At 39.1% G+C, this 16,952-nt stretch overlaps 1 protein-coding gene across 1 annotated transcript in view; it reads left to right on the forward strand.

The window, feature by feature from the left end:
• The first annotated feature begins 4,740 nt into the window (after positions 1–4,740).
• The window catches only part of LOC126753522 (dual specificity calcium/calmodulin-dependent 3',5'-cyclic nucleotide phosphodiesterase 1), a 182,277-nt gene continuing 170,065 nt past the window's right edge, over positions 4,741–16,952 (forward strand). The window contains exon 1 of the mRNA XM_050465035.1: positions 4,741–5,526. Coding sequence (XP_050320992.1) covers positions 4,989–5,526 — 538 coding nt within the window. The 5' untranslated portion in view covers positions 4,741–4,988. The remainder of the gene's footprint in view (positions 5,527–16,952) is intronic.

Genomic DNA, 16,952 nt, shown 5'->3' on the forward strand with positions numbered 1-16,952 from the left:
TTTTTCTTTGTCTTTTTTTGCTTTATATAACTGGTATTATTTTGAAGGAAGAGATCAAAATATATCTTTTTATTCTTTATTTGAATATCATACACGGAAGACATTTTTTACAGACAAAAAATGTCATATTTTTTCATTCAAAGATATATTCTCATCTTCTCAAATTGCTTTGGTGCACTCTCCTGCCTTAATTTATTCTCTAACTACTTAATAACTAAGTTACACCGGGCTATTAATTTCAACTCCAACACCGCTTTTCTTAGCTTTAACTAGTTAATATGGGTGGACATAGTTTATGTTTAGTAAGAAAATGTGTCTAGGAACGTTTAGTTTGAGTATAATGGTAAATAATGTACAGTGCGGCTTAGAATGGCAGGCAGATAGTGTGGCAGTCTGACAGCCCACATACGCCTTTAGGCGGTCCATCATGATACCACTGCATCTAATATTCTCTCACTCTATTGCCTCCTCTCCGAGCCATCACTTGCTTCTAATGAAGTTCATCAGTACAAAAAGTGTTATTTGTGTAACCTCTGAAACGTCGTCCAATAACCAATTGTTGTGATTATTTTCCTGCCTTGCATTTGCATAAAAGAGCCTTGCATTTGCATAAAATATGTTATACAATTTACTCTTCCTCTACCTACTGATAGCTTCTTTTCAGTGTATGGTGCACCTAATCTACTGACATGTCTGCCATTTAGATAGAATTAAACTATAGTCGGAAAGTGCGGCCTATAAGTAAGACAGGGCTGACTCCACCGCGGATCAACTAAATTTATTACATGTTTGTCAATTAATTATCTAAAAGTGTCAAAGGCGTATACATATATATATATATATCCTCACTCTTTCGGACTCTAATTGTAGGTTAGTGCCTGTTCTGGCTGGTTTATCTGCTTCACAGTTACCAGAGATATCACTATGTCCTGGAACGCATTTGCAGATTTATCTTGAAATAGAAAAGGATCAAAGCATTTTTTCACTAACTTTGACGAAACTCTAGGAAAATTCAGTGATTTTAAAACCGCTTGGCTCGCAGCTTGCCTTAGACCTGCTCATATTTCTTGTCATGGTCTTTAGAAATAATTATTTTTGAAAGCTTCTTATTATACCGAATATGTATTTTAATATCGAATAGTTTCTAAGTTCCAAATGACTCATATGGAATTCTCATTGGAGCACGAAGAATGTAGGACTATATAAGTACTCGTAAAAAGCTGTTTGCACATACGTTTCTTCCGATCACAGCTGGAATACAAAGAAGATCGTCTCATGAAATATTCTATATGTGCCGATCAAATCGAAGCGAATTAATTAATAAGCGCGCTTGAAAAGGATTAAACTGAAAATTTTTGTCAGTAAATTTGAGACGGCAGTAATTTTTCATAACAAAAATATTTAAAACGTTCTTACGATTTAATAAAAAATGTTGGGCCCAAAGCCTTGTATTCATAAAAATAATAGTTTTCAGTTTTCAGTTTCCTACCCAGGGATCCTGTGAAAGTGGAAGACAGCAGATATAATGACGATAACAAGAACTAAAATAAAGCACAGTTATTCAACGCTCCCAAACAGAAAAGCGATAAATATTTTACCCGCAAGCAAAGTACTCAAACACACACACAACAACACATACAAATTTGCAGTTTGACGCCTTTGTGCCCTAAGCCGGAGATCGCGCACCGGAGTCTCACACCAGTGACATCTAACATTAATTGGAACTGATTAAGTACGCAGACAACACCCTGTATATAAGTATAGATGGCGTAAAAACAAAAAAAGAAAAAAGATACCTGCTGACCCGCAAATGGCAAAACGAGGCGAGACAAGCGCGATAGAGTTAAAAACAGAACCCAAACAACAGCTGTGCGGGAAAAAATAACAGATTTAAGGACGTTAAGGCAAAAAATACATCTTTTCTCAGAAGTATGTATGCATGTGTGCGTGCCTTTGCATATAAATTCGAAACGCTGGAAGAGGTCAGCGCCGCTAATTACTGCTGTCCACTTATTTTTATATTTTCGTTTTTGCTTTTGTTGGAATATCAGTAAACAACTTTTCACTAAAGAACCGCTTTAAGAACAGTTGGGAGTTGCCATAGCGTGCGCGCTTAGAAAAAATCAGGAAAGGCGTTCACCTCCAATTCGATTAGTTTTGAAAGCGCCTGCTGTGGTCTCGTGCGAAAAGTTGTGCAGAAAGCACAGTGCAAAGAACGCTGAAAACTGTTTGAGAAAAATAAGCAAGACCAAGCAACCCACGCACACAGGAAGCGGAAGCTTCGGTGAGCATAAACCAGCTGCGCAATGAAAGCAGCACGAGATTGAAAAAGGATTAGCACGTTTGACGCCTTCCATAAAGCTCTTTTCGCTTGGTTGGGATTTAAAATTGATACTTTTCGTTATTTAAGCCTTTCTGCACTTTGCAATTCTGCGTGCGCCTCACACGCACACACACACTATTTTATAAGCGCACACGGAGTAATACTTAATCAGGTGGTTCAGTGGGAGAGTCTGGAGTTGGGAGGAGCTTAGGTTTAGTGGATTGATGTGCTGCACTCCGGTTTTTGATGCTTCCTCCTACTTAAAAAAAGAATTTCGTATAATTCGAACCCCCTTCCATTACAACTCTGCAGTTTTAGACAGCAGAGTGACTGTTGTAACGATAACCATTATATTGGTTAGTTGTAAAAGTCTTTTCGTATTAGGAACTAGCATTATATACACTTTGTTTGTTGTTTTAATTTAATTTTTTTGTTTTCGCTGCAACTTCCTTAATTTAAGTAAGTTAGATGATGGTTGAAATGGTCTCGTTATCTGTGAAAAAAATATTATTAATTAATTTGCCAATTCGCGTCGTTTTCTGCCATACTTTCAATCACTAAATCTTAAATTACATCACAAGCCTCGTGTGTCCTTCAAACGTATGCCAAATTTAATTTGTTAAATTAGTTTCCCGAACAGCGCAGGGCGTTTCAGACCCTCCCCTACCGTGTTTGTATTTACTTAACACACACCTGCTAGTCATCTACTGGACAACAAACAAAGCGCGACGAGCTAAAATAATCCAAATCCAAAGTATATGAAAACACTAACCAAAAGCTTCTGTGCTCACACTCATTAGCAAAAAGACACACACGTACACACATACATTTGGCGCTAAACAAGCTGAAAGGTGGTCATCGCACTTAGCCATTGTTTCGATATGGCAACTACCGCATGGAGCAGCGTATTCTAACACTGCACCCACCTTCCTTTTAACGCGCACCACAACGAAATTCCGACTAAAACGGCAATATAAATAGCTTTTGACCGAAAAAATGCGCACAGGGTGTTCGGCCATTGTTCGGCGGGGGGTAAAAGCGAGTGTTTCCTGAAATACTTTTGCTTTTCCGCTCTTTGTATTTTTTATCGCCGAATTCCATGCATTCAATTTGCCAAACAAAAGTTAATCTGCGGCACCCGCTCATATTCAAATTTTGTGATTTTTCCGGCGTTGCTGGTACATCTTATTTGCCTTCTTTGCCTTGACGATAAATGAAAATGGGAAGCGGATATGATAATATTGACGAGGGAGGCATGACTCTGGTCAGCGCCGAGTGCTCGTATCAAGAGTTTGACATTCTTACAGCTCACATTCCGTTTGTTATGGAAAATACTTGTATATGTTAATTTGAGGTTTTTTTTTAATAAAAATGCGCGCTGTCTCAGAATAGATAACCGTGTTTTGTAATAAGTTTACCCCTACTTGGACGCTATTAATAGCAAATGAAATAGCCCCTCCCATGTCAAAGCCAGGAATTCGTGGCGGTGTCATAATTTTGGTTGCACCTTTCACACGCACAAATGTTTTCCAGATTTTAATTTCACGTTGCTCCAAAATGTTGCCAGCGCTTGCTTTCCGATTTGTCAAAGAAATTTTATTTATCGCACCAGTGTTCTTGACTTTTATTAAACTTTTCCAATGCGAGCGTGCAAGTGGCTCTCCAGCCGTCTTCATTTCGTAATTTATCGCTGTTTTCATGAATAGGGCAAGTGTTTAAGAGTTTGTCGGCATTAAAGCCTCCATTTATAATAGACATTATGTATATTTGTTGTTGTTGCTTTAAAAAAAATTTTAACGGAATTTATTTCAAAGCTGCTTTGTTTATTTATTTATTTTTTCTTTATTAATACGCACTTATTGTTTTATATCGAAAAATTAATATTATATTGGGTAGTCGAAAAAGTCTTTTCGTATTTCTAATCAAACTTCAACTTATTTTTTATATTCATAATAATAAATAAATAAAAATAAATGTACCATTTTTGGCGACTGATTTTTGCCATTTTTCCGCTAGAGACACAATAATATCAGTATAAATCGAAATTTCGAAATTTTCAGAATGGAAGCTATATTTTCACTTATTTTTGAACAGCTGTAACTTTTTTTCTACTTCCACGAATTTAATTTTTTGTTGGTTAAAGGAAGAATCTCACCTTTCCAACATTATATGGTATGACGCAATGTGATTGGTATCACTGGACTTATACGACTGCAACGACATCTATTGACAAAATACGAAAATACAATTTGGACTAACCCATATATAGGTTAGTTAACTTTAAGCTGCTACCATTACTTATTTACTTTCGCTTCACTAACACACACTTATTGTTTTATATCCCAAACTTAAAATTCTATAAATTTCGATTCTCATGAGATACTAAAGTGATAACAATGAGTTGCTAAAAACTCTAAATAGAAATATTTAGTACATAGCTACAAATCCAAATGAAGTGCAGTGGCAAAAAAAATTTTTAAATGCTTTAATTCAAATTAAAAATTAAAGTAAAAGTGGAAGTGGAAGTGCAAAAGAAGAAGTAAGTTAGTTGATAATCTGGTCTACTGGGTGTTAGCGATAAACAACGCAAAATCAACAACAAAATATTTACAACGCGCGCTGCCGACACTCCGACTCCCACACACGAGTAGCGAGCAACAGCAGCATGTCGCAGCCAAGTTCGCGCCGCATTTCGCCGCCACACTTTCGGCGCGCCTTCGCCGTGCCTGGTACTGCCACACAAATTGGCAGCGCAACGGCCAACGCGAGTGCGGATGTAACAACAAGAATAACAAATGCTGTTGATGTTAGCTGTTATCAAACTGTTGCCACATCAGCTGTCACCAAAACAGCAATAACAACAGCCAGCACCGCAAGCTTTGCACATTTGAGTGGCAGTGCGGAAGGGAACGTCATCACCAGCACCACCGCCACTCGCCCGTTCGTTGGCGGTGGCGACAACAACAGCAACATCAACACCAACGCCAACGCCAACGCCAACATGGCCACACACATTAGTGTGACAAATGTGCGCGCAGGCTCGGGTGGCGCTGGCGCGCGCAATATGCCCTCTTCCTGCCCGGATTCGCCGATTCGTCGGGTTTCGTCGAGTTTGAAGAACTCTGCATTGGGTTTCGCTTCGCGGTTCTTCAACAAATGCAAAGCAGCCACTTTCACCGTCGACGGCGCCACATACACAATAGGTAAGTGCACCGAAAAATGCTTGAGCTGCGCGTTGGGTGGGCGGGTAGGCTGCTGGTAGGTATTTGTCTCGGCTATTGCGCGAGTATTTGCTTGATTGGTGCCTCAATGTAAAAGTTTCAGCAAGTAAATAACTTGAGACAAAGTTTCTTGCTGCACGGCGCACGAAAGAGATAATCAAAGAGGCAGCTTCAAGGTGACTGCGTCTCTAATCAGCCGCGTAAGGTTTCCAGTTCGAATGAGTAGAAAATAAAGTTAGCTACCGATTTTCAGATAATTCACTTGCGCTATAATTATATTTGTTTTTGTAAAACAATTATCAAAATATAATGGAAACTCACAAGCCAGCAACCTCATAAGTTCAATTTGAAATCAATCAATATCTCCTATTCGAAGCTCTATATCCACATACCAACTGGAATTAGATATCAGTACGTAGGTTGCCCTTTTATATTTCGGGATTTGGCAATCTTAGTGTTGCAATCTTAGAACTCACAATTTTATAGTAAAATTCGACTTTTTTGGTGGTATGCGTACTCTGAATGTTTTGACATACGATCGCTATTTGTATTGTTTACAGTAACTTAAAATATTTATATCGGCCAAAAATGGAAATAAATCGCACATATTTTGGCTTTTACATATCCGACGTGTATTAACACAGAAACAGTGCATCGATGAATTTATTTCAAATTTTCATGATGGAGCTCCATTACAGACCAGTGTTTATCGATGGTGTGGTGAATTCAATCGCGGTCGTAAACCACTACAAGACGAATTGCGGTAACTTCGTCCAAAATCAATTCCAAGCGAAGCCAAGTCTTTCTCCACCTGGTATCTCCAAGGGAGTGGAGATCTTTTCTTCCTCTGCTTCGCCTGCCGGATACTGCGTCGAATGCTTTCAGAGCTGGAGTGTTTTCATCCATATGGACGACATGACCACTGTCTTTTAATTCACTGAACTATGTCATTGTCGTCGTATATCTCATACACCGCATCGTTCCATCTCATGCGTTATTCGCTGTGGTCAAAGCGAAAAGGACAATAAATCTTTCGCAGAACCTTTCTTTCGGAAACTCGTAGCGTTGACTCATCAAATGTTCTCATCGTCTATGCTTCTGCGCCATATCAAAGCAGGACGAGATTAATTAGTAACTTATAGAGTTTGGCTTTTGTTCGTCGAGAGAGGACTTTACTTCTCAATTGCCTACGTAGTCCGAAGGGGCACCTGTTGGCAAAAGTTCTTCTGCTTTGGATTTCAAAGCTGACATTGTTGTTGCTCTTAATACTTGTTCCAAGATAGACGAAGTTATCTACAACTTCGAAGTTATGACTTTCAACAGTGACGTGGGAGCCAAGTTGCTAGTGCAACGACTGTCTGTTTGATGACAGGAGATATGTATTTCGTCTTGCCCTCGTTCGCTACCAGATCAATATCATCGGTATACGCCAGCAGCTGTGCATTCTTATAAAAGATTGTACCTGCTCGATTAAGTTCTGCAGCTCGAACTATTTTCCCCAGCAGCAGATTGAAGAAGTCGCACGATAGGGAGTCGCCTTATCTGAAACCTCGTTTGATTTCGAACGGCTCGTAGAGGACCTTCCCGATCCTGACGGAGCTTTTGGTATTGCTCTAAGTCAGTTTACACAGCCGTATTTGTTTTCCGGGGATACCAAATTCAGACACAGCGTCATTAAGGCAGCTCATTTTTGTGCTGTCAAAAGCAGCTTTGAAATCGACGAAGAGGTGGTGTTTGTCGATTCTCTTTTCACGCGTCTTTTCCAAGATTATACGCATGGTGAATATCTGTTCAGTTGTTAATTTTCTTGGCCTAAATCCACACTGATAAGGTCCAATCAGTTTGTTGACGGTGGGCTTTAATATGTCACACAATAGGCTCGATAGAACCTTATATGCGATGTTGAGAAGGCTTATCCCACGGTAGTTGGCGCAGATTGTGGGGTCTCTCTTTTTGTGGATTGGGCAGAACACACTTAAATTGCAAAGTTGGGCATGCTTTCGTCCGACCATATTTTTCAAAGAAGCTGATGCATGCTTCTTATCAGTTCTTCGCCGCCTTGTTGGAATAGCTCAGCCGGCAATCCATCGGTTCGCGCTGCTTTGTTGTTCTTCAGACGAGTAATTGCTATTCGAACTTCTTCGTGATCGGGCAATGGAACGTCTGTTCCATCGTAATCGATTGGGAAATCGGGTTCGCCTTCTCCTGGCGTTATGCTTTCACTGCCATTCAGAAGGCTGGAGGAGTGTTCCCCCATAATTTTATTATGCTCTGGTCCGGTCTTGAAACCTTCTGTTAGTCGCCGCATATTTTCGTAGAATTTTCCAACATTACCCCTGCCGGCCAGCTTGTCAATATCTTCTCTAATCCCGAAAGATAAAAAGCTGCCCTCTTATTAGATTATCGTATCAAATTCTGTGGAGATCCGAAGAAAGATATTCAGTAATACGTTTATAAAAACAACAACAAAAAATAACCTAGTTTGGTTACGTTTCAAATTTGCAGAAATTGATTATATTTAAATGGGCTTATTTAAATCGCAAATCAAAAAATTTAAAAATTGAATAACGAAATAAAAATGAAATAAAATGCAAATTACAATTTGTCAAACTAATAACATCTGTAAGCAGCAGGATTAGCCTGGGCATGCAACGATTCATGCAGATGTAAGAACTTATGTAAATATGTGGTTTTTCACACGTACATATACATATGCAAACGGACGTGAGATTAACGCAAATCGGAGATAAATCTGCCAGCTCAACTCACAAGGGAGACACGTCCGTCAACATAACAGCCGCCACACGCACAAACACTTGTGCACATGCACATGCAGATATATACATACATAGATAGGTATTTGGGCGCAAAGGGACATGTTTGAGGGAAAACTCAACAGCATGTTCGCACGCAGATGTACATATGTATGTGCATACCGTTGACTGAATGCCGAAATTAAACCCATCCAATAAAAGAAACGCAGATATTTCAATACCCGCCCTGCGAATTCCGATTCAAATCCAATATAAATGGACCAAACTCACACTCACATAGATACTCAGCATGTTTTGGCAAGTGACGGCCTGATCATGTGCGCCAAAATCTAATTTGAGGCATTTAAATGAAATGTGCATGAGAGACACGAAAATATATAGCGCCACATTAGTCATGCCATCAACTGTTGCAAAAAACTGACAGTTAGCTGTCAAACTGTAGCTTTCATCCCCCACCAAACAAGGCTTGGCAAGCTTCAGGAAGCCTCACGCTCACCCGCATTTGGATATTTACATTTAAATTTGAAAACGCTTCTGAGAAATTACACCGCCACAACGGCAAGTAATCTCGAGAGCGCTGAAAAACGTGTGCATCCTTATCAACCGCACAGGCGCGCGCACACATGCACACGTTTCCGCCATGAACTTGAATTTGATTTGCTTATCTGTGTCGCTCGTGGGACCTTCACACGTTTGGCCGCCTCACATGAGTGTGTCTGTGGCATTGGCTGCTACAGAGGTGGCTTATAAGTAATTCTATTTGCATACCCAACCTTGCGGACGCTGCCGAGTGTTTTATTTGCGAACGATGCTGAAGTGCGCATGTGTGTGTGTGCGACGCTATCATTGAGTGGGATACGCAAATATGTGTGTGGGTTACTTAATTGCAACACGAACTACTGGCGGCGTCGCACTTGCTGTTGCTCTTCCCAGATGCACACGTCGGTGAGCGGCTGAGGGGGAGGGTGCTATCCTTTTGATCAATGGGACATTGAAAAATTGCTCCAATTTATTTGTGACACCATTTCCAGCCGCTGCCTTTACGTATATTTACACGTATGAACTTCCTGGCACCTCAGGCTGTGTGTGAGCGAGTGCTAAGCCTAATTAATAGCTGCGCTCGCTCTTCATTTTTGATCGCTCGTATAAATCGTTGAGTGTGCATCTTTCCTTCGCAGCCATTTTGAGAGCAACTACCATAGGTTATGCTGGTATTATGTTGCACTGAACGCCTTGACTCACGTTTGTTGTTGCGCTGGCCGTAAAAGCGACACAAAATATGTAGTATCAGGAAGGTGATAACACTGACATTGTCAATGTCGCCTCGGTGAGCGCCGGTGGTAATCGATAACTTGCGAAATAGAAAAATAATAAAATAAACGCAATGAACTGAAGGCGAAAAACAAAGTTTTATGCCAACATGTTGACAAGTTGACACTCACTCATATGCAACCTCGTGTGTGTGTGTGTGAGTGGCATTGCAGCGCGATGCTGTAAGTCCTCCTTGAACGCTTGCCATCCTTAGTCGCACTCTTATCAACAAGCGCATCTTACATGGCATATTCAAACACATACACACGCATTTGCTTAGCGCTGTATTTGTATGGCAGTCAGTCGAACAAATGCGCTGACAATGGGGGCGTCGCAATGTCAACATAAACAACAAATTGTCTGTCACTGCACACTCGGCCACCTCGGCATCATAACCCATTGTTGCAGGGGTCGCTCGCACAGCGTCAGCGCCAAAGCTGCAGTCAGTTGGCCGAAGAGACAAGCAGTCGGTTAGTTAGACGCGCTTTCGTTAATGTTCTTGTTGCGGCAGGTGAATGTGGCGCTTGCTTCAGCTGTGTGCTTAGTATTTTATGCTTCTTCTTTCGCTTTCAAAGTTGTTCTAGTTGTGTACGAACAGTTTAGGATTTTTTTATAGTTGTTGGCTTTATTGTTTTTCTTTTAAGTGTGCAGTAAACATTTCGTTAATGCTTCGCTCGTTCGGCGGCCGTGCGAATGCTGATGACGCAGACCTTGAGTACTTTGTTGTTGCATTTAGTGTTGATTAGTTTTACAAGCTTGTTGTGAGTGTTTTTAAACATTTTATGTTAATATTCACTTTATGAGCTTGCCGTCTACTTAAGAGAGTCTAAAAGTGAGCACACCCTGAAAACTCATGTCTTTTGTTTTGTGGCGACGGAGGTTATAGTTCTTTTGTTCCAAGATTTGCTTATAGTAGATCAAAAGTTCGTCAAAACTGTTGAAAACTTTTTTAGATTATAAATTTTGTGATCCTGTATGCCATAGCCAGACTAGGAGTCACTGCGGCCATGGTATCCTACTCGACCTTGTAAATGAACTTGGCTTAAGCTAATAGTTTTCGTTCCCCATTAAAGAAGATTGAACTAATGGGTCCGTAATCGACAGTTACAACATTGACATCTACATATTCACTGAGGGATCAAAAGGTGAAACAGGAACAGTAGCGGGCTTCTTCTGTTGTAATTCGTGCACAGCAGGTAGCATGACTATAATTCAGTCTTTCAGGCCGAAATTGTGTTAACAACAAAAGCAGCCAAGTGTGCTTCTACCCTAGCCAGCAAATGCGTAAACATTTTAGTGTATAACCAGCGGAAATCAAGGTCATCCGGCAATACTAAGTCACATTGCGTTAGGTTATGCACACGGTTACTCGTTTAATATTCTCTGTGGACCTGGCCATTGGCAATATAAGAAAATGAAAGGTTAGACAGAGAATTCTAACTTTAGCTCGCCTTGTAATGGTATACTTGGTCTAAGACCGGAAGTCATAAGCTGCTTGAGCCATTCCCAAGCGAATGACGCTCAGAGGACTTTCCTTACTTGCTTGAACTTCTATATATGGTTCCATCCTCCAGTACTCAGTTAAGATCCGATCTTGAGAAAACGGGAATAGTGGATTCGGCGAATTGCAGAGCATGAGCAGACCATGGAATATTATCTGTGCGATTGCCTAGCTTTGAACAGGAAGAGACGAAATATATTTCGCGGCTTCCAATATTCAAACTTAGGAGACTTTGGGCAGCTGTGGTGGAAAGAAATCAGGTTTTTCATCAAATGCACAAAGTTGTTGGAAAAATTAAATTAAATTGGTTACCACCCGAGGGCACAATGAGCGTAATAAAACATATTGGACCACGCCTACCAGTTTCGACAGCATTCTTTCACCGCCGCAGCTACTGGATGCTACTGATATTGCGGACAATGTAGTGTTTGTAGTGTTGAAAGATCTCTCTCAGAGTCATGCCGTAAACGATGCATTTGGATGCAAAACTTGTATCTCATCTACGTGCTCCAAGGTCGGATGGAGATATTCTCTGACGTAATCGTAGAACATTTGCTCTACACTCTTCCAATAAAGCTGTTAGTCCATCTCCTTGTAGCTCTCCATACTCTAGGACGTATGGTATACTCTTTTGTGTTCCATGGACATTATACCCGGTGGTATGATACTGGCTGGGATCTTACGCAAGTATGTCATCAGCAATGTCAGAGCGGAATTACTACACAATGCAGCCTGTTCAAACTTTGCTTTGTCTTTCAATGACTAAAGAGCGCTTTCATAAAATTTCGAAGCTTTAAGATCTGTTTTCTCTAGAAAGTTCAGCTATTCTGGCTAAAACGACTTATAACTAACCACAAAGTATAGCAAAATCTATGACATAAAAGCAACAGAACTTTACTTCATGCAAAATCTATTTGAAATTTATCTAAAAGGATTACAAGTTCTTTGTGCTGAATTAGTTTTGCGAAAATTTTAATGACTAATTTAAGTTGAAGGAAAACTTCTAAATTGATTTGCCAAATTAAGCGCAAAGCAAACGAACGCTAATACACTTAGCACAGGCGCTCGTGTCATGGCAACGCAACACTAATCCGCCTGCTTGCAGAACTTAAATCCTTTGAAGGCTTTGCGGAGCCAATGGGATTGCGAAAGGCGCTCAGAATATAATGCCGAGGTAATAATGAGAAAATCAAAGATATTAACTTGCAAATTAATAGACACTCCCTTGACGAATGTGCGGCAATAATTTGTATTTGCAATTACGTGGAACTGTAGTCCACAACGGCACGTGTGCGTGTGCCACATAATTCAATTGTGCATTTGTGTCACAATCAATTAAATTCGCTTCTCCCGGAGACAGAAATAGCCAGCATAGTGCATTATGAATACAGACTCACGAACACACATACGTACCAACACACGTGTACATATGCAATACATATTTAACTATAAACAGGTCTTTGAAAATAGATATGCGCACAATTAGAGGGAATGACATGCAACGCTTGACACTGCAGCGTTGATGGCAATTTCATAGGTTAATTAGTTTGCACAGCCATTTGACGCAACAAATCATAATGAGCATGTAGCACACATGCAACAAGAAAAACATAGTCACTTGCGCATCCTTACTGGCGTGTCATTGCGACCCCGAGTTGAGGCTGAGTCGTGTATTGTCACTGCGTTTGGCTTGTCGGTCATGTGGTGACTGCATCAATTAGTTGCCAGCACATGTGCCATTCCATCGAAATGAAAACTACAATACAGACACAGTTTGTGCCATGAAAGGAAATAGCTTGCGCATATAAGCTCACTTCATAGCGCTCATTGTGCCAGTGCAAATTTCCTGCTTGCAACTTGTTGATGCTGTGCAGGCGTTAAGCTCTTCTTATTGTGCTCGTTTTGGTATTGTTTGTTCTTTGTTGCTTTGCGGTTTTGCCATGTTTTGCTTTCGATTATGTTACTCAATTGGCAATGCATGCTGATTGATCTTCTATGAAGGTCAGTGCGGTCGCCATTGACAATACCTACAAATGCACATATTTAAATTTTATGCCCAGAGGAGTGGACCTAAACGAATTTAAATGATGACGGCAATTTTCGAACATTTTTAATTTAAAAATGTCATTATACTGAATAATTATACTACTCATTATTGTTATTGGTATCGTTTTTTGTTGAGATATACTTTTTTTCATTGGTACTTTCGATTGTTTTCGTATGGATATCGATAGTAAATCGCTATTCGCTTTTTGATTGGGATTGGAAGTAAGAATCGCATCGTTATCGATAGCGGGTTTGGTTTTTGTGATGATTTGGTATTGATATTGATATTGGTATTGGTATTGGAATTGGAATTGGTATTGGAATTGGTATTGGTATTGGCATTGGTATTGGTAATGGTGTAAGTATTGGTATTGGTATTGATGTTGGTATTTGTATTAGTATTGATATTGGTATTGGTATTGTTATTGGTAATGGTATTGGTATTGGTAATGGTGTAAGTATTGTTATTGGTATCAGCATTAGTATTAGTATTGACATAGGTATTGGTATTGATATTGGATTTGGTACTGATATTGGTTTTAGTATTAGAAATGGTAATGGTATTGATATTGGTTTTAGTATTAGAAATGGTAATTGTATTGATATTGGTATTGGTACTGGTATTGGTATTGGTATTGATGTTGGTATTGGTATTTGTATTGATATTGGTATTGGTATTGTTATTGGTGTTAGTATTAGAAATGGTAATGGTATTAATATTGATATTAGTATTAGTACTAGTATTGGTATTGGTATGTATAGGTATTATTTTTGATGTTAATGAGAGTAATAGTAATATTATGGATATTGATATTAGTATTGAATTTGGTTTTGGTAATGCACACATATATCTAATGGTATTTGATTACTACATTTTTGATAAGTATGTATATTCGGTAACAAATGGCCTTTAAGCGCATTAGAAAAATCTTCGAACCCACTGCTGTCATTATCGCTATTATTGACTTCAAATCACTAACTGTGGAGAATTTACCGTATTTCGTAATGCTTTTGGCAAAAATTGAAACGAAGCGTACATGACCCATCACCTCTAATGGCGTTACGCTCCATTATTTACACATAGCCACCTCTTCGTCATGCCTCTGGGTATGCTTTACACTCTCATTCGTGCCGATTCAGCCTTTTCACCTCAATATTTTATCGCTTTAATCTCTTTGTTCATTTTACACATGACCGTTAGACTGTTCAACAGTTTATCGATTATTTTTTATGATTCTCTGCTATACATGCGTCTGTATACAGCATTGATTTTTATGATTATTGCCTATTGTTGTTGCTGTTATTCATACGGTGGAAATTTTTCGACAAAAGCGTGATTTCATTGCTGGTGGAGAGTGAGGTCAGCAAAGCCTTTCGGTAAGCTAAAAATAGCAATGAACCTTGTATGGAGGTAACTGGAAATTTGTGAAAACATTGATAATTAGAAAAGGCATCTTCTAAAAGAGTCTACCACGCATCAAAACATATCTCATAAAATAATAGGTAAAGCTCAGCCAAGTATGAAGAGAATTCGAACAGAATGGCGAATAAGTATATAAGTATAGAGTTTTATTTTTAATTTACAAAATAGCAAAACTATCTTAAATATTTTTGTCTGCAGACTTCAAGGGCTTCAAGCGCGGACAATTAAAAGGTCAAATTGGTTCAGCTATGCGTCTAATGATAGTTGAAGTGAAGCGTGACAATCTCTTGACTTCATTGAGAGTGAACTTCGCAAAATCAACTTATAGTTTGACTGCAACACTAACTATCTTAGCAAACGACAAACTTAAATATACAAGTATTTATTGATGTATTTGACAGAGTTGTATATTTGACTGCTGCCTGATTGGAAAACATATTTATTTATATACATACATATGTATATTTGTGTATGGAATTATACAAATTCTGTGGAAGCTTAATGTCAGCAGAGCAGAATTCGATATATTTACTGCCATATTTGCACAAGTCGTCGAAGATGTGTCTAACAGTACTTAGCTGCTGTGTAACATGTGATTAATTCGAGTTTGATGAATGAAAACACACAAACACATACTTCTAAATATAACAGTATAAATGTAAACCCATGCATTTATTCGACTCTTGGACTTAGGAAGCGCTCAACTACTGTTGTGTCTTCTGTCAAGCAGTTAGTCAATTTCTCATCAAGCAGAAGCTTCAGAAGTAATAAAATTGACTAGAGCAACAACGATCGCCAAAGCAAATCATTTTGCCATTACAACATATAATGATGAGCTTCAACATGTCAGCGGCGATACAATAACCATTTTAGTTGGACTAAATTTCAATTGCTCGGCAAATGAAAGATGCTTGACGGCGTCATACTCCTATGAAGCGGAATTCAGAGCGACTTTTCTTTATCATCCTTAACTGTCGCGTTATTGATGAAGTTGTTCAGCTAAACTCATGTCTGCGCTTAGGTTGAACACTCATTCATGTGGTGCTCGCTGGCGTAACCACGAAAGTGTTTTGGCACTTGACAGTTTTTGTGGATGTTACTGTCCTTCTTCTGGAAATACTATTTAGATGTTTGCAATAGTTGTCTGAAACTTGTTGATGAACTAAACCAAAACGGAACAGGACTTTCCGTAAATGTACATTAAATAGAGAGCGGAATTTGTGTAATAAGTGGAAAGTGTTCAGTTCGAAATTTTCAAATGCTGAAAGTGCCAAAAATAGTTTTTGCTATTACAAGTTGCATGACACAAATCGAAAAACAAAATCTATTCGCACGTACTAAATGTGTAAGTTGTGGCATTTTTAGCAAGACTTGGCATTATATTGAGAGGAGCACTCTTTTTCAGCATGTTTTCAGTTATTTTCATGTGGCTCGAATTATATTTGCAGATATTCGGCTTAGGATGTACCACAGATCATGTGAAAGGAAATCTGACATCCAGAATACACAAAGAAAAATGTATTGACTGAATTCAAATTTGCACTATGAGACGTTAACCCGAGGGAATCATTGCACGAATAAGAAGAAGTTCGAATGGCAATAACTCAGCAAAACAAAAAGGTACTGACTACATACATATATCGAGGACGTTGTGATTAAGGTTCAGCCTTCATTTGGAGAAACGTACTTTTGGACAAGCTTTCGCCTTCAACAAAATGTTGGAATAGGCGAGAAAAAGCGATGTACAATTAGCAGCGCTGAAGGCGTCTCTCTGAACTTATTATCCCATAACGGGGCACTCTAGTCTAAAAATTTAAAAATATCCACTCTCATTCTTTCATTAGCATACAAATAATGTAAAATTTCGCCGTAAAAATGTCCCATTCATTATATCCGTTCTTCCCCTTCGTCTCCATGCAAGCCACTTTGATTGTTTGGCAAATATCTGCATTATAAATGCTTGCCGAGGAAATTCTTTATTTAGAACAAACTGTCTCAATGAAAATGCGCCAAAATTATTCGAGTTATTCGAGTGTGGTTGGTAAATTGAGAGATTAAATAATTTGTCACTTTTTTATCGGAGCATCTGCAGCGACTTTTATTGACTCAATGTGAGTGAGCCATATTAATTACCAGGCTGAATTGTTTTCGCACAGTCATTAATTATTTGGTATTAGCAGAACATTTACAAACACACACAGTCGTATATGACTAGCTCTGCGGCCAATGGCAAATTCGCACACAACATGGGCAGGCGAGCAATGAATTTTATTTTTTTATTTATGGTAATTTGCGTAATTTGCCTAAATGGGCCACAACCGCGATTGAGTTTACACTAAACTACTGAATATGA

This window comes from Bactrocera neohumeralis, chromosome 3 (assembly GCF_024586455.1).
Source record: "Bactrocera neohumeralis isolate Rockhampton chromosome 3, APGP_CSIRO_Bneo_wtdbg2-racon-allhic-juicebox.fasta_v2, whole genome shotgun sequence".
In the NCBI taxonomy this organism is placed as follows: domain Eukaryota; kingdom Metazoa; phylum Arthropoda; class Insecta; order Diptera; family Tephritidae; genus Bactrocera; species Bactrocera neohumeralis.